The sequence below is a fragment of the Ursus arctos genome, unplaced genomic scaffold (assembly GCF_023065955.2).
Source record: "Ursus arctos isolate Adak ecotype North America unplaced genomic scaffold, UrsArc2.0 scaffold_34, whole genome shotgun sequence".
Lineage (NCBI taxonomy): Eukaryota > Metazoa > Chordata > Mammalia > Carnivora > Ursidae > Ursus > Ursus arctos.
In genome coordinates this window covers 28,695,559-28,714,383 of record NW_026623030.1, presented here as the reverse complement: position 1 = coordinate 28,714,383, position 18,825 = coordinate 28,695,559, and the positions used below count along the sequence as shown (strand labels likewise).

At 48.7% G+C, this 18,825-nt stretch overlaps 1 protein-coding gene across 1 annotated transcript in view; it reads left to right on the top strand.

Annotated features, from left to right (window-relative positions):
• Positions 1 to 18,825, top strand: part of TMEM132D (transmembrane protein 132D) — a 544,075-nt gene that overhangs the window by 373,941 nt on the left and 151,309 nt on the right. The window contains exon 4 of the mRNA XM_048221636.2: positions 4,075 to 4,258. Within this exon, the coding sequence (XP_048077593.1) occupies positions 4,075 to 4,258 (184 nt within the window). The remainder of the gene's footprint in view (positions 1 to 4,074; positions 4,259 to 18,825) is intronic.

Here is an 18,825-nt window from a genome sequence, read left to right as displayed (position 1 = left end):
GATCTGCTGAGGTGGTCTTGCAGAGCCTCAAGTTTTGTTTCCTTCCTTGTGTTCCTGAGGCATGGCCCTGGGGGTTGCGGTCACTGTCTGTGCCTGAGAGCCTTGTGTGTGCTTCCCTTAAATTTCGCGAAGCCTCAGAGTGTGTCATGAGGTCCACAGCTGTCCTTTGTCCGTTTGAAGAAAGCGCTTCCTAGTGAAAAGGTTTAGAGCCTGAACCCATGGCACAAAAGGGTCCGGGTAAGGGGAGGTTGTTGAGGAATGGGAAGAGCTCTCCAAACCAGGGAGATGGGGCTCCTCTCTGTAGGGAAGACAGGCTGCAGGAAGGTGCTTCCCGGCCCACATGGATGGAGCCAGCCCGCAGGGATTGGACGTGCCCATGAGGTGAGAGGCTGCATCCCTCCTCGGCTCCCTGTCACCTGTCAGCTGCAAGCAAGACAGGGCAGGGAGGTGGCTTCTTGGCTTGCTGATGCTGGTAGTGCCCATGCCCAGAAGGCTGGCAGGTCCCTAAGCTGGATGGAGCCCTCAGCCGCTCCGTGCAAATCCTGCCCGACTCAACAGGACTGCCGTCCTGAAGGAAGCTCACACATGGAGCCCATCCTCACTGCTCATTATTTGACTGGGCTATGGGGCCAGGAGACGAAGGAGGCTGGAGGGGTAGGGCTGTGTCCCGGGCCATCAGAAGTGTCGTCTGGACACGTCAGTTTTATCCACCCCCTGGTCCTCCTTGGCTGGAATTCTGTTCCTGTCCCTCCTCACTGCGCACTCATGGGCATCTGAACCCTTCTTCATGGCTCACCTGTGCCTTCCCTGATTTTACTAGCCATACCTCTCCGTCTGCTAACTCCATACATTCTACTTCTAATACCTTCATATCCTACTTCCCAGAGCGCCAATGTCCACATAATTAAGCCTGCATAAACCTGACTTGGTTGTTCATAGTCCTGACTGCGTGGTAGGATCACCTGGGTAAAAAAAGACAGACAGACAGGTGGAAGGAAGGAACGAAGGGGGAGAGGGAGAAATGAGACTGGTGCCTGGCCCCGCCCTGCAGCAACAAGGAAGCTGTGGGAGTGTGTGTGGTCATTGGTTAAATTATAAAGTCCCCCCTGACAGTTCTCATGCACGGGCGAGGTGAAAACCACTCAGACAGACTGTATGATCGTTTACTTAACCTCCCGTGTTTATGCCCTATACCACCATAGATGCCGTTCTGATGAACACCAGGCATCAGACTCTGTGCTGGGCACAACTTGGAACAAATACGCGTAGCCCCTCTTAGGACCCTTACAGTTAAACCCACAAACTGCAAAGGTGCAGCCCTTAGCTTCACAGTTAAACACGAACAAATGATAAATATTGCCGTATACGCAAGCGTTCTCGAATCCTGCACGCGTTAACCATTTGCAAAGTGGTATTAAAATTCAAGTTTCCGCTGATCCAAGTCACACGGGATGAGCTATTCCAAAGCTGGATCACCGTACGCAGAATTTACCAAGGAAATGATCGGGAATGTGCTCCACAGCCCGACTGCATCAGGACCTCCGAGAAGCCCATGCAAGCTAAGGAATGGTTAAGAACAACACACAGTTGCACACAGTTTCAGGATCCACAAGCCTGCTGTGGTCCCCAGGTTAAGAATTCCCAACGTAGGGAGCTTTCATCACCACATCAAAGAGAGGAGAGTCAGCTCAAAAGCGACTGTGTTTCTTACACATCTTGGCCAGGCAAGGGATCTGAAGGAAAAGGGGAAAAAGAACTTGATAGAAAACCTGGCAGGGTTACCGAATGAGTAAAACTAGATGAAATAAGTAGAGCCCTTTTTAAAGTATAGTTGTTGTTTGTACGGCTAGCTCTTGCAGAAGGGGAAGGATTCAAATCTGTGGAGAGAGTTACAAATGCATTCCCGGTAGAGCGAACTCCGGGAGCAAACATACGAGCTGGGGCCACAAAGAAGCCAGTATTCCCGTGGAGCGAGGATTGCTCGGTCTGGCTGGAGGTGAGGGCACCTCGGCGGACATGGGAGGACAGAAAGCCGTGTGGACAGTAGGGTCAGGTTTCTGCTGCACAGGAGTTCCCATAATGCCTTGGCCGTGGAGTTGAGCTCCTGATCAGCGTTGCCTGGTCTGTTCTGTGAGTCTCCCTCTCCCAGTGGGAGACAGAGCAGGCGGGGCTCAGGACCCCGGAAGAAGGGTTTGCCGGCTCCCGAACGGGGAGGAAACGCCAGCGTTCTTGCAAGTTCCAGAACCAGAAAGGTGTGTGCTAGCATCCTGACCTCGGGATTCCTCTGCCTGTGGAAGCTCTGGGTAGAGGCTCCAAGTAGACAGAGGCCAACGCTTGTCACAGCCACCGATGCTCAAAGAGTTAAGCTGCTTTCCTTCAGAGGCTGAGAGAGAGAGGTCCTGTGGGATCGAAACACCAGCTGCCCTGTTCTCCCCGATCCCTGCTCACTGTCCACCACCCCACCCTACTCCTGCTCCACGCCCCAGGGCTGCCAGAGCAGAAGGTCAGCCTCTCTGGTCCAGTCGGACTCTTTCCTTCCCTGGGGCGGTCCCCTGACCTCAGTCCTCTGTGCCTCGTCCGCCTGCCCAACTCGTCTTCCTTCTTCTCCTCTTCCTCCTGTTCTTCCTCCTCCTCCTCCCCTTCCTCCTCTTCCCCTTCCTCCTTCTCCCCTTCCTCCTCCTCTTCCCCTTCCACCTCCTCCTCTTCTTCCTCTTCTTCCTCCTCCCCCCCCACCCACCTCCTTTCATTAGAGCCTCCCCTGGTGTTCAAGTATCCCATCTCATCCCCTACTTTTTTAAAAAAGATTTTTATTTATTTATTTGACAGAGAGAGAGGCATCAAGAGAGGGAACACAAGCAGGGGAGTGGGAGAGGGAAAAGCAGGCTCCCAGCGGAGCAGGGAGTCCGATGTGGGGCTCGAGCCCAGGACGCTGGGATCATGACTTGAGCCGAAGGCAGACGCTTCACGACCGAGCCACCCAGGCACCTGCTCTCTCATCCCCTACTTTGAGAATAAAGCCGCCCAGAAGCCCCACTGTTGTCTCTGAGCTTCTCACTGGGCCTGACGGTGCGCTGAGCATGTCTCGGTGGCTCTGTGTGTGTGTAGCTGTGTGTGTAAAAGGCCCAACCTCGTGGTCCGGAGCGCCAGATGTCAGTGATCAGCTGGCACTTATGTGACATTTGAATCTTCAGAGACATGTCTGGTGGGTGGGAGTCGCTTTGGCCACTAAGGCTTAAAGCGTCTGTCGTAGCTGTCTCCGGCGTTCGTCCTCACCCGTGTGCGCGTTCCTCACCTCTTCCCTCAGGGACTGGCTGGCCCCACACGCACCTTTTTTCCACCCACGATATAGAAGGGCCGGCATTTTGTGAAAGGGGACTACGAAGAGGCAGAAGAGGGAGCCAGTTAATTAAACTCATGTAAATTGCAACAAAAATCATCCTGATAATCTCCCTTGGATTCGTTTCCAGATGCATGTTTATAGGAAAACCCAGAATGTCCAAAAACTAATCGTTACAATGACTCCTGTCTCCAGGTGACATCTGGCTGCTTCCCTGTGCTTCTCCGCCTCCACCCCGTGGCCTCACTGTCCTGTCCCTGCCTCACCTCTGTGCCTCTGCAGCTCTGTCTCAGCACCACTGGCGAGCAAAGCCTCATCCCCCTCAGACACCTGTAAAATTCTGTGCATCCACTTTGAACCGACGACTGACTGTGGCTCTGGAAAATCCAATATAAGCAGCATATAGATTTCGGGAAGTGATGGAAAGAGTCCTAATCTCCTAGATGGATAGAGGGGAGGAAAGCGTTTAGGAAATGTAATCAGCACTTTTCATAGCTGTCCACAGGCACCTGCCCTGGGAAGCCGAGCAGCCCCGGGGAGAGCTGGTGTCTGAGACCAGCCAGTGCCACGGACCGTGTTGAAGATGGCGTGGGTTTTTTTGATGTTGCGTCTCTGAAACACTCTTCACAGGGATGATAGGAACCCACACATGGACGCAGACACACGTAGAAATGACAGGTGTTACCCACTGCCTGCCACACTCCAGTTGCTCACAGTTGTTCTCTGCTTCTCTCCAGTGTGGATGGAGCCTCCTATGAAGTCATGCAGATCGACGTGGAAATAGAGGAGCCCAGTGACCCGCCGGCCACACAGCTTGTCACGTGGCAGGTGGAGTATCCAGGAGACATCACGTCTGACTTGGGTGTATCCAAGATCTACGTGAGTCACAAGGACCTGATGGGCGTCATCCCGCTGGCCATGGTAAGAATGCCCCTGCTTTGGGTTATTAATACAGAACCTGAGGGAAAGAAAGGCTCCATGCTGTCACCCAGACTTGGTGGGGACGTGTCCGTGAACCAAGAACCAGGATGGGGGGGGGGGGCACGTGAACCTAAGTCCACTACAAAAGGCTGAGTCTAAGAAATATATTGTCTCTAAATACTATTTTCAGAATATTATTTAGAAAATCATCAAACTCCAGGTATTAGACTTGGATCTTCCATTATTTGAAAATTAGCAGTCATTTAATAACTGTGTTTCTGTCGTACAACGTGGACTTTAAGAATCTCAAATACACGTACCTGCCGAGACCAAATAGATCAAGTATGGGAGGGAGATGTGGCAGGTGACGTGGCCGACACCTGCCCCGTCATAAGGCTGCCGCTAGGACTTAGCACGTAGGAAAGCCAGCGTGGGGAGCCACGTTCTCTAAGTTCTTAAGATCTACCAATTTTCCAAGGAAGCCATAAATCTAGTTTGAATGTGAAATGTCAACTTATTCGTGTTGGCAGCTAATTAAAGATAAGTGAAACACTACATAGGAAAGCGGTAACTATATTCATTAATAGGACATCTGTTTACAACTTGGAAAAGATTGGAGACTGTCAGTCTGTCTGGGTGTTCTCTAGGATTCGTGGAACAGAGATGGGCTCTCCTCCTTGAAGGGCCAGCCCTGCTTTGTCCTATAGTGCCTGTGGGAAGACCCGTCATCCGCGTTCCCTTACGAAGCACACCGATGCCCCGTAGAGCTCTACTTTTCCTCAGACTCTTCAGGAGCTCCTACAAAGGAATAATGCATTTTTTAAATGTGAATTTTCACAGTGCAAAAGCTTGGGTCTGTTCGTCTGTCGACAATAATGTGAGCTTTCTGCTGTTACGAAAGTACTTTTCCTGTCAGAAGTGAAGCATGAGTGGACCTGTCCGTTGACTGCCCGGTGTCTCCTCTCTGCCGTCTGTTAGAAAATATTGACAAGTGTTATTATAGACTGCAGAAAGAGCCTCAGGAATCAATCTTTCAATAAAAGGCAGCATGGACAGTTGCCTGGTGACAGCAAGTTAGTTATTCTGCTGTTCATCAGGAAATGTAAAAGTGCTTGGGGTACCTCTGTTGATAAGGGCTCCCATTAACGATTTCTTTTGTTTCGAAGGCATCGAGCTTCCCCTGGTGCCTCGTTTCACGTGTGAGGGTAGCATTCCTTCAGCTAGGCTCTTAGTGAGTGCTTCTGTTACTGGGGATGACAAGACCATTTGTCTTGAATAAGGAATTACTTGAATTTGCTCCTTTTCAGCATCTTTGGTCAGATGAGCTGTTTGCAAGACTCGGAACAGTTTCCATGGCTTTGCTCGGTGTAGGTTAACCTCCTGTTCGATTCCCACACTCAGCACTTCCCCCACCTCACAGGTCCCTGATGCCCCCGTCGCTTATCCCAAAGCCCGGTGGTCTCCATAGCCCACGTGAATCCCTACTCCGACAAGGCCCCCCTCCTTCCTCTGCTGGTCTCCCACCATTCTCGCCTTACCTCGCCCATCTAGCTGCAGTGGACACAGTGCTGTGACACTGTGTGATGGCAGAGCCAACACCTCGTTGGCCCTTGAATCCATTGGGAGTTGCGTTTGGTTGAAAGTGAGAGAGCTCCTCACCCACCCAGTCTACTTTAGTCCAGCCAATGGTGGCTTAAATACATAGGTGTTTCTTTTTTCACATACAAGAGCTCCTAAGGTTGGTGGTGTAGTTTGGTATGGTGCCCCGTGCCACCCGAGACCCATGCTCCATCTCTCTTTCTGCCTCAGCAGTTTGACAGCATGAATTCCATGCTCATGGTTACCTTAGGATTCCAAGATGGATGCTGGGGTGCCGACCGACTTATCCATACACTGTAGACCAGAGAAAGTAAGAAATACAGGAGCTCAAATGTGGCCAGTTACTTTTCCCTTTCAAGAAGCAAGGATCCAACATAATATTTCTATATTTAGCAAACACTCAGTCATATGACCATACCTAGATGAAAGGAAGGCTGGTTAGTCTTTATTTTAGCATGGCTCATTGCTTAGACTCTGTTACAAGGAAACAAAAAAGAAAATATCTCAAGGCAACGGGAAGATTTATAACAATCCTCCTTCATTTCTACATAAGGAAGCTGAGGCTCGGAGGGTTCACGCGTCTTGGCACCTGAGGGTTTTCCATTCTGCACTGATCTTTCGGGAACTCCTAGAAGCAAAAGCACATAACTGAATCCTAGCCTCCGCTTGCGAGCTCTGCAGGCATGCCTACGCATGGTGCCTCGTTTCCCCATCTCAAGGGGGAGAAAGAGACAACACCTACTCAGGTTGTTATAAGGTTAGAGTCGTAACTCAAGAGTGCCTGGGACAGTGTCCAGTCCAGAGCAAACATACAGTACATGGTAGCTCTTATTATGTCCGTTTAACCTCTGGATGCAAGGTATAAACCGTACCCTGACAATAATATTGCGGATTCTTTCAGGAAGGGGATTTGGGTCGAGTCCCCACATTTCATGACGTAAGAGCAGTGGTAGACTATGGGTAGGTGCTCACGGATTCTTGAACTGAGTTGAATGAATTGGATTAGAACACTTTTGGTCTGATGACGTTTTGCTAGTAATCTTGGAGCATCTTCCTCTGGAACTGAGGGTGAAGTCGTAAGCATCCCGACTCCCCAGTGTTTCATATTTGGAGAGTTCTGAGGCTTCCTTCCCACGAAGCCTGCTTCATTTCACCTTTGACTAGATTGGTAAAAGAACTTCGGCCATTTTTAGGGAGATTGCCCTCATTAGATGAACTTTTTGCCATTTCATTTCATTTTTACTCTGTCTTTGGTCACCATATGTTCATTGGGGGATGTTTGAAGGAGATCTGATATCCATGTGTCTCTTCATCTGTTCAGCTGTGTCACACGTTCTTGAGATATTAGAGCAACAGGAGGAAAGCCAGCTCACCAAGACCATGATGAGTGAGGAGGAGATGCTCTGGGGTGAGATCACGGTCACTGAGCACTCGTAAGCTAGAAGAGGCGTGGATCTTCGAGCGTGACCGGAAGCCACTGCAAGGCTCTCGGCAGAGAGTCACGTGACCCGTGTGTATTTTTAGAAGAGCACCCCAGCTGTAGGTGGAGAATAGATTTGGGAGAGCAAGAGAGATGTCAGAGAGAGTTAGGGCCTGTCCTTTGGCTGTTGTCAAATAACTGTGACCTAATGAGCATGGCATTCACTCGTCCCTAACATGTCCTGTAGGAGTGTGAGCAGCCTGGGGATTATCAGATGCCTCTAGGGACTTAGGACATGGCCTCCCTCTATCCTATGGCCAAGTGACCCCAAGGGTACCGGCCTCAGCCCCATGGCTTGGATTGTTAATAACCATGTTCCTGTGGCAGCCAGCAGGCACAGGCAGACGGGCGGAAGGAGAATGTGCTCCTCTCCATCCAGGACATGACCCGTCCCTGAATGCAGCACCTCTGCTCCCAGCCCGTCAGCTGTGAGCTCCGCCGAGGGACCACCTCTAGCTGCAGGGGAGGTGGGAGGGTGAGCTTTATCCCGGGAGGTCATGTGTCCAGCTACAAGTATTTAATGGTGGACGAAGGAAAGAACACTGACGCCATCCTGGATGGCCCCGGGGGCTGAGCTAAGGACAGTGGAGAAGTGGGGAGAAATGGCGAGGTGCACACTTCAGGCACATCTTAGTAGGTAGATGATTGGACTGTCCCATGAGCTGGACATAGGTGTGAAGGAAAGATGGGAGAAAACACCCACGAGTTCTAGTTCTAGGCTCATTCAAAGAGCTTCCCTTGTATCTCCATGATCTACACACAAGCCTAAGATGCCAAAGAGATCTTCTATTATGAAGTATCTTATGGCTTCCATTTTTCCACAAAAATCGTTACACACATCTCCGATTGATCCCTGTACATAAACATTTAGGAATAAATTCATAGCAAAGCATATGACTCAAAGGGCGTGCAATATTGTAATTTTTTAATAATAGTCTCCAAACTGCCTTCCGGTAATTTTAACTGATTTAATTCCACCTGCTGTGTATGATGATACCCATTTCCCTGCAACTTTACAAACATAGGATATTAAAGTTTAAAAATAGGCAAGTTATTAGGCAAAAATGATACCTCGTTGTTGCCTTAATTTGCCCTTTTTTGGTTCCATTTGTAAATTTTTTCCTTTTTTTAAGATTTTACTGTTTATTTGAGAGAGAGCACAAACAGGGAGGAAGGGCAGAGGAAGAGAGAGAAGCAGGCTCCCCACTGAGCAGGGAGCCCGACGCGGGGCTCCACCCCAGGACCCTGAGATCATGACCCGAGTTGAAGGCAGATGCTTCACCAACTGAGCTCCCAGGCTCGGTTTGTACATTTTCTTATCAAACATTTGTTCTTACCCATTTCCTTTCCTTGTTGGGAATTCCATTTCTTGTTACTTTGTCATAAAAAAGTCTTTTTTTTATTGTGGTAAAAACACATAGCATGAAATTTACCATCTTGATCGATTTCAGCTGTAGAGTTCATTAGTATTAAATATTTTCACATGATTATGCAACCGATCTCTGGAACTTTCTCATTTCACAACCCTGAAACTCTACCCACTAAACACTAATGCTCCTCCTACCTCCAGCCCAGCTCGTGGACACCACTTTCTCCTTTCTGTTTCTATATGCTAGCGATGCTGACCTTTCCATCGGCATGTTATTGCAAATATTCCCAGTTCACCGTGTGCTTTCTAATCTCACAGATCATATATTTTAACATGCAGAAGTTTGGGGGTATTTGTTTAATTTTCATGCACTCAAATCCACTGATCTTTTCCATAATGGAAATTCTTCCTCTCCCGATAATTATGACCAAGAAGAAAAACATGCCTGTTTAATTGTTCTTGTCAAATCTCAGAAATTCAGACACCCCCAGACAGCACATTTGAATAGGTAGGACTGTCGTTGTGAGAAAATAAAGCTGACGGTAAAATGCGGTTGTGACAGCCTTTACTATTATTAAGGCTTTGACATGAGTTTGGGGTGGGGCTCACGGCCCCTCCATTGTTTGTGGGATGTATATAATTCCATCTCCAGGAATGCTTTGAGACTCAGTTAGGTACCAACACTCAAAGCTGATTTCCCAAAAGACATTTATTTCTTCCTCAGTATTTTGCCCATTTCCCCCTGATGTCTACAGCCATAAAATCTTTTTTAAAAAATCCATTCATGTATTTCTACTTTTATTACATTCTCTTTTTTTTTTTTTTCCTGCTCAAGTAATGATGCCTTACCATCTTGTAGGTAAATATATTCTTGTCCTTCGGGAGAAAATTGTGAGGAGAGTCTCATTAAGTGTGCATTAACATTAATCTAATTAGTGCACGTCTGTAACTGCATGTCAGTGATTCTGAAAAGCAGCGTTTGCACGTCTCAGAAGACTGGGAACTTTCCGGGCGGGGGCTATGGAGGTGCTGTGGCTGTGGGTGCTCGAAGTCTGGGGAAGGCAAGTGGGTGGTGCTTCTCTCCTGTGGGTGGTAGCCATGTGCCTCCTTCCCTGTCGGGCTCCTGATGAGGTTCCCACTTCACTGTGTTTTCAGCCTTGACCACCAGTCTTAGCCGTCAGAACTGGGGTGCGACCTTAAATAGAACATAATCAGGAGGGACAGTCCGGATGGACCATCATGGTTCTTCAAAGTGATCAAAAGACTCCCATCCTCCTGAATGATTTGGCGATGGTGACATTCTGTGATATTTGCAGTGAGGTGATATGGAGAGGTCTCTGCAGATCCTTGGGGAAGGCCAACGGAGTTTTCAAACAACATCAAAGAGTCAGGCGTACCATGTGCTCTTTGGGCAGTAGGAGCGTAAATGTTACTCTAGCGAGAGCACAAATGCATCTCGTGAATCTCTTTGTAAAACCCACTTCCCATGCCGCCTCCTCCAGGGAAGCTTCCTTGATCCCCACAGCCAGACGTGACCTCTGTCAGCTCTTCTGCTCTGTCACCCCATGATTTCCTTGTGCACAGTGAAGGCAGTAGTCAAGTCGGGGGATTCAGACACTCTCGAGTTATTTTTGATGGTTGAGATCACTCCACTGGGAGCTGTAATAGGCAAGAGCCATACTCAAGACGTTCGGGAAGACCTCAGCCCAGTACAATCCTTTACATACCCTCTACATCCTTCCTCATTTCGCCCTGTTTGAACCCCACTTAAACCCTTCCAGTCTTCAAGCCCATTTCCAAAGTCGAAGCAGCTAGACGCCAGTGCACCACTGCTGACTTACTGTTTATGCTACACCCAGATGCCTCCCGCTCACTCGCGTGAGTAAGGACGTCCTAGCCCAGACAAGCGCAAGCCGGAGCTGTGAAGTGCACACCTCATCGGACCCTTCACTCACTTGACTGAGCGCTGAGTTCTTTCTTACGTGATTCCTGGGATTCCAGGAAAGTAATCATCAAACCACCTCTCCCCTGCTTGTCCACATGCATCTTCTTAAATCTTACCGATCTGGGCGTGTCCTGAACCTGTGGTTTTGTAGGCTTTTCCATTTCTGCCAACCTAGCTCGCAGAACTCACCCGTATTTTTATAGCCATATAATTTCCTATTATAAAGACTGATGAAATGCACTTTAAGTAAGCTTTCCTGGATCTAATACATTCCTCCCCTTAAACACTGTTGACCCTTGAAAGGCACAGGTCGGAACTGCGCAGGTCCATTTATACGGGGATTTTTTTCAATAAGTACAGTCCGGTACTTACTGTACATGTGTTTTCTTTTCCTTATGATTTTCTTAAGAATATGTATCATCTCCAGCTTACTTTATTATAAGAATGCAGGATAATACAGAGAATATACAAAATGTGTGCTAACTGGCTGTTTATGTTGTTGGACTGCTGGTCACCAGTGGGCTGTGAGTAGTTCAGTTTGGGGGGGTCAGAGGTTATATGTGGATCTCTCACTGTGCCGCGGTGGGTGCCTCTGAGCCCCACGTTGCCTAAGAGTCAGGCGTAAACTGACCTTTCTTTTCATGGGCCACACCCTCCCCCAATCCCCAGAATCCCCAAGCCTAAATCTCCTGGCACACCCACCTTGCTTGGACCGTCTCCTCCCATCAACCTGGGTCCTCTCCTATTTGCACAGCCAGCAGAAGGCACAACACTGTCCCCTCGTCGAGGCCCAGAGAGCAGCCTTTCTGCCCACCGGAGATAGGGTAATGTGGGGTCATTTGTCTCCCGTCGCCTGTGAAGTCAGCACAGGTAACTGTGACTGTCACCTACTGAGATCAGAACTGGAGAAAAGGCCCCCACGTTAGGGAAGGAAACTCTCTTCCCTGGCTCCAGTAATGAAATTTCTTTTTATTTTTGGCATGAAAGCAGATTCTTGGCTCTTTTTTGTTTGACTTTTCATGGTATTCTTTTCCTGTGTCAGCCTGTTAATTAATATGCCAGATACCCTCTGTTGTTTTCCTCAGACTTTTTGAAAATTCAGTCACACTGGATAACACACCCTTGCTTTCATTTTTATACTTTCTCCACCAAGTGCAAATTAAGTTGTGGCTAGAGCCCTTGAGAAAATATCTCTGCTTCAAGAGGCGTTCTTGCTTTGTGTGTTTGGAGAGTAACCACGGCTGCCCTCAACGGCGCTCACTAATGACACCAGACCTGTGATGCTTATTAGTACGAGGTACGCTCTCCATCCCTCCTTCTTTATAGGAACTCATCAGATCCCTCCAGGGACCTGGCGAGGCTGGTACTGCTCGTCTCCCCATTTCACGGATGCTCGCAATGTTGAAGGATGCTCCAGGCCGTCCGGCCACGAAGCTGAAGCGGCAGAAGAGTCCAGGTGGATGGGCTCGGGAGCCCGTGCTCTCAGACAGGGCACGGCACCCCCTCTCCGTGAAAACCGCGTTTCGGCTGCTGATCAGTTCAGTATGCAAAAGGATCTTTGGAAAATGCAAATACAAAAAAACACACTCGTAAAAAAATATGAAATCGAGAAGTCTTCCTGAAATAGGAAAGTCATCTGAAAATGAATTATTTATTATGCACAAAGCCACTGCCGTTTCTTCTCAGCCCACTCCGGTACCTTTGATGCCCCTAATGTGCCGTCCTCTCCGAGGTGATTTATAATGAGGTGGCGGTAGCTGAACCTCAAAGCTGTTAAAGGCACCTGGTGCAAACTGTCAGGCTGTTTTTGCTGTCGTTGGCTGCCGTGAGGTTATCACAGCCCCGGCTAGCGTTCAGCCAGTTGCTATCGGTGAGCAAACAGGCTCGTGATGTAACTCGTTCTCTAGGCACTCCAGAAAGCAGTCCATGCCAGCAGCATTTCCTGCGCTCCCACCACGTGCCAGGCACTGGCCTTTGGGTTAGGGATATAACAGAGCTCGCATCCCATTCGGGGCTGGGGGCAGGGCAGCTGGTAAATAAGTAAAAAATAATCGAGCAAGATGAATTCAGAATTGATCTCTGCTTGGCAGGAAATAGAACAGGATATAATGAAGTGAGCCCTTTGAGACTGGGGCATCACTGCAGAGGTGACATTTGAACTGAGACGGAATGGCAGGGACGGATCCAACATGGAGATATCTGACGAGAGCTGGCTTTCCAGGCAGAAGGAAAGGCAGGTGCCAAGGCCCAAGCCTGGGGCCAGCCTGGAGTGCCTTAGAACAGAAAGGCCAAGTGAAGCAGGGGAATGGGGATTAGAGGGGGTGGGGTCCGAGTAGGCAGCACCAGATTCTGTAGACCCTCACCAGCCATGACATGTGCAGTAGGCTTTCTCATTTATTGTGTGTAAATCTCACCAGTTTCAGGATCTACTGTTAGAACATCACTGTGAATACCAAAAGGAGAACAAACTTGGTGGGGTGTGAGCAATGGAACTAGACAGACCATGTTGGGAGCTACCTTGACGATCCAGGGGAGGACTGGGTCTAGGGTGATGATGATGGTATTAAAGACGAATGGAAGACCTTGGGATGTACTTTCTAAGTGTGGCCATCAGGACCTGCTTATACACAAAACCAGAAATTTGTTTGAATGGGGGAGACCAACTATGAGTCTAGAGTAGACAGTACCTTGTGATAGAACTTTCTGCAATGACACAAATGTTTTATTATCTGAGTCATCCAATATGGCAGCCACAACCACACATGGTTATTGAGCTCTGGAAACGTGACTAATGTCACTGAGGAACTTAATTTTTATGTAATTTAATTACAGTTGACCCTTGCACAACACAGGGGTTGGGGCGCCAACCCCCTGCACAGTCGAAAATCTGTGTGTAACTTACAACTCCACAAAAGCTTAACTGCTGATAGCCTGCTGTTGCCTGGAGACCTTACCAAAAACATAAACAGTCGTTTAACAGATTTTGCATGTTCTACGCATAATGCACCATATCCTTATGATGAAGTAAGCTAGAGAAAAGAACATGGTTTTAAGAAAATAAGGGGAAAAAATGCATTTATAGAACCTATACCACATTCATGGAAAAGGATCAATGTACACGGAGACCCATGCGGTTCCAATGTGTGTTGTTCAGGGGCCAGCTGTGATTGAGATTTGGCCGAGATTAGACAGCACGGCTCCGAAGCTGTGGCTTGGGGAACTGAGGGGAAGTCACACTATTTCCGAGACGGGGGTCTGTGTATTCTCCACTTGCTCTGTGGACGCCCTGTCTGCTCATCTCCTCCCTGCTCTGGACCCTGGGAGTCTTTCCTGTGTGCGTGGCCTCCGAGGGGCTGCCTGGTCTGCTGGATTCTGGTTGGGTTCAGGCAGCGGTAGGCAGTGGTAAGCTGCGGAAGAAGACCAGATAGAGGGTGAGGAGGAAGGTTGGGGATTTTGTTCCCCCAGTCCCGTGCCCCATTGGCCCCGTGTCTCAATGGCTGTGTTGCTCCATGGAAAGCACCAGCTCCAGTGGGTCAACGGGACAGCAGGAGCGATACCAGCTGTACTTGTGGGGCGCTGGGGGCGGGGGGTGGGGGGCTGCTGCTGCTGGCTACAGGTCCCAGTGTCTCAACACACCGCTGTGTCTTACCGTGGAGTCCCGCCCTGCAGTTCGTGCACCGAAGTACATATTACTTAATTATATATAAACTATTTGCTTTTACTTCTCCCTTATAATTCCGTTAAGACATTGTATTGATTTTTTAAACGTGTGTGTTCGTAGGTTACATTCATTATGGGTTTTATTTCGGGATAAAGTCGGGGCGTCTTCATCTGTGGTATAAATCTCCATTATATGAAAGGCGCATTAACTCAGATGGGACTGCAAACAGGGGGTTTGGCACACACTTCCTGCGAAGGCACGGAGACTCGATGTTTTCACTCCTGCAGGCCACACAGCCTCTGTTGCAACAACGCAGCTGAGCCCTTGGTAGCCCCAAAACAGCCAGAACTCGTCCGTCGGTGGGTGTGGCTGCGCGCCGCCGGACCGCGCGTGAATGTGGACGTGTGAATTTTGTATCATTTACACGTGTCGTCAGAAAATATACTTTTAAAAAAAATTTTCAAACGTTTATACATATGAAAGCTAAGAAGCCCTACAAAAACCGGAGCGTACAGAATATAATTTTTAAGCCGATCCTTCGTCTACGAGAGACCGCGCCTTGTCTGAGTTCCTCCGCAGGAGCTCGACGGTGGCTCTCCTCCAGGGCCCGATCATGATGTAAATAAAGCTTGACCCCCTTGAAGGAATGACTCCCTAAAAACGAAAACAATTTTGAAAAGCATCGCTGTCATGAGAGAAGTGCATTTTCCGCAGTGAGCAGGGATGCGTTTCCCACTGTGCTGCACTCGGTGCAGAGCCCCCACGAGACCGGGTCAACCTGAGCAGACGAAGTGAGGCTGCCGCCTCCCTAGACCAGGCGCCCTGCACCTGGTACCCCCCAGGTCGGCAACCCCCAAATGTCGAAGGAGCGCCTTCCACCTTCTCAGAGTCCTGGGAGCTGTCCCACCACGCTGATGGTTTCTCTTCCTGTCTGCGTGAGTACCCCTTGCATCCCCTGGCTCCCTTCCTCCTCCTCGTAGGCCATATCCCCTGGACGGCAGCAGAACGTGCCAGCACTGCGGCTGCTATTAACCTTTCGATTAACCTCATCATCAAAGAGTTGAAGGAGGTTGCAGAAAGAGAACTGGAGACTGACTTACGGGCATGTCTCCCACGAATTCCCAGGCTCCGTGTGCTCAGAGCCAACCCTTCCTTGCTTCTTAGATCAGTTCCCACAGGCGGGCTTCCCCCAGTACCTCCGACATCTTGGCAACGACCGGCCGCTGAACACGCCTTTCAGCGGAGCCGGGCTGCCCACGTGCTCCACCGGGCTTCAGTGTCAGCGTCTGTCAGATGTAGACTTCCTGTGGCAGGTGGTCAGGATCACGGGCAGTAAGATGTAGCCTCGTCAGAAAGCGTCCTGGTCAAGAGCGTGTGCTCACGGAGCCTCCTTCATCTTTGTTTCCTCTCTCCATGGTACCTCTTTTTTTTTTTTTTTTCCATATTTATTTATTTATTTGAGAGAGAGCACGTGCGCCCATGAGTGGGGATAGGGGAGGGACAGAGGTAGAAGCAGGCTCCCTGATGAGCTGGGAGCCCGACGCAGAGCTCAATCCCAGGATCCCGGATCATGACCTGAGCTGAAGGCAGACGCTTCACCGACTGAGTCACCTAGGCGCCCTCAGTGGGACCTCTTGAGACCTAGCATGTCTTATACTGATTTTGCCCAACAGATAAAGACCAAAATAGGCGCATCGCCTCTGGTGTTCACGCCACGTGCGTAGCGCCTAGACCGGTGTGTGACCCCAGGAGAAGCTCACTACACACGCTGGGGATGTAGGATGAACCGGATGGGGCTAAACCACATCTCTGGCCTGAGAGTTTGTGAGTGAGTGGACCTTGGGCAAGCCAGAGGACCTCTCTGCACCTGACTCTTCTCACCTGTAAAATGGGGATAATCACCGTATTTCTGCTTCCCAAGGGGATGCAGACTTCGGTGAGAGTCAATGTAAACCATTTAGCACGGGGCCTGGCGCTTCATGGCTGTAAGTAACTCTTGCTGCTGCCACTAGTAACCGCAAGAGAGAAGGTACGCTTGGGAATATTGGCACAAAAAAACTGAACTAGTCATTGCTTTATTTCTTATGTTGTTCTGCACGTTTTCCAAGAAATTAAGGAGAAAACAATGTCCTGTAGAAACAAATGAATGCCCTACAGAAATAAAAAGGCTGGATAAGCCTGTAATATTCTAAATAATAACCAATAATGGCTGTGTCCCATATGGCAGCCTTAGATGACAACAGTGAATGTGTTCAGGCTTCTCAAATCCAGTCCAAACTGGTGTGGGCAGAAATCAGAACTTACTGGCTCACGGTGTAAGACTGGATCCATTTGGCTACATGACATAGTGACCCCCAAATATTGGTTTAGCATGACGGAAGTTCCTCTCTCACACACATGAAAGAAGCCCAGAAGTAGGGCTATGTGATGAATATGGTGGCTTCCTTGCTCACGTGAGTGTGTCATTCTACCAGGCGACTCCATTCTCAAAGTTACCTCAGGATCCAGAATGACTAGCGAAGCTCCAGCCATCACATCCACTCTCCAGAAGCACCTTCAGGACATAATGAAGCATCGGTTGCCTTTATAAGAGCTCAAGATGTTCAGATGCAGACACAGTGTGATGGGACAGCACATGAAGAGCAGCCCCAAATAGTCTAAATGAAACATTTGTTTCTTCCTCTTGAAATGTGTTCATCTTAGAGAAGAAGCCATTCGGCATTCACCAGTGTGGGCTATCAAGCACACGGGTGCGTAGAGAACGCCCATCTCCATACAAAACGTGAAGAACCACGGTACAAATGTGTTAGCAAGAACATGTTGGTCCTAGTGAGAAAAAAAAAATTATGTTAACAAATTTTGAAGGGGCACCTGTGGCTCAGGCGGTGAAGCATCTGCATTCCGCTCAGGTCATGATCCCGGAGTCCTGGGCTCGAGCCCTGCATCAGGCTCCCTGCTCAGCGGGGAGTCTGCTCCCTCTCCCTCTGTGTTCACACTCTCTCTCTCAAGTAAATAAATAAAATCTTTAAAAAATATTTTTGAAAAAAGCACATCAGAATATTTATTTTCACCACGTAGTGGTTTTCTCGTGTTTGAACTATTTTCCCAGTGTTCTTTAACTCAGAAGTTTTCAACAAAAGCCATCATTTTCTTGACAGATGCTAAGGAGACTGGAGAGTTCCGTGGATGCTGGAATATGAGACGGTGTGCAGTTACAGTACAATATGGGCTGGGCAGCAACTCCATGAGCTCTTTACTCCGTTCATCTTTGCACGATGGGTAGTAAATGCAGGGTTAGCACCTCCCAATGTGGGCAAATTAGGGTAAAAACAATCTGTCTTTTGAGTTTGTATAAACCAGTCCTCCAGTTGTACAAGTGAAGTACCCACTAAACTCAGCCCAAACAAGAAGGACTGCTTTGCCCTTGAACTCTGTCTCTCTTTTGCTTTAAAGAGGCAGATAGGAATGGAAATGCAGATTTTTTTCTCACCCCTGCTTTGGTGAAAGAGAATGTTTTTTCTTCTCTCTCTTCTCTCTTTCTCTGCCTTTCCCTCCTCCTGCCTTAGGGTTCTCCAGAGAAAAGGAACCAATAGGACATAGACATACAAGCTGAGAAATATGTATTGTATAATTATATAATATTACTTCTTGGGGTGCCTGGGTGGCTCAGTCGTTAAGCGTCTGCCTTCGGCCCAGGGCATGATCCCAGGGTCCTGGAATCAAGTCCTGCATAGGGCTCCCTGCTCCGCTGGGAGCCTGGTTCTTGCTCTCCCACTCCCCCTGCTTGTGTTCCCTCTCTCACTGGCTGTCTCTCTTTCTCTGTCAAATAAATAAATAAAATCTTTAAAAAAAAATTACTCCTCATTTTCTCAGGCTATATTTTATAGTATTGCATAGAATATGTATTTTTATATATAATAAATATGAATATTTATGAATACTTAATCCTATTATACATATAATATATAATAACGCTATAATCCTGTATATATAATATATAATATTATAATCCTATATATTATCAGCTGAGAAAAGGAGGAAGCCTGCCCCTGTTTCCCTGCGTCACTGCTTGAACTGGGACATCCCATCTTTCCTCCTGTCCTGCTCTCAGACTGGCACCCACACCACCAGCTTTCCTGGGCCCCCAGCCTGTGGACTGCAGGTAGTGGGACTCCTGAGGATCTTATTCTTGCATTAAAGATATCAGTGTGTCATCAGTGGAGATGCTTTCCCCATATGAGCAACAAGAGCCCCACTTCACATGGGCTTGCCCAAAATGCAGACTTCCCATACCGCACCCTGGGGAGTCCAGAGGGCGGGGGGTTGGAGAAGATGGAAGGTCCAGGGAGCCGACTTCACTTTGCCTGGTCTTGCCCTCCGCACGCCCTTCATGGTTATCAGCAACCACAGGAGCAAAGGGAGGCATTGTTCACCTTTGGCAGGAGAAAGGAGAACAGCTGTCCTCCAGCTATCACGTGGAAGTCCTTCTTGTCGGTCAGACTGTGCCACGTTA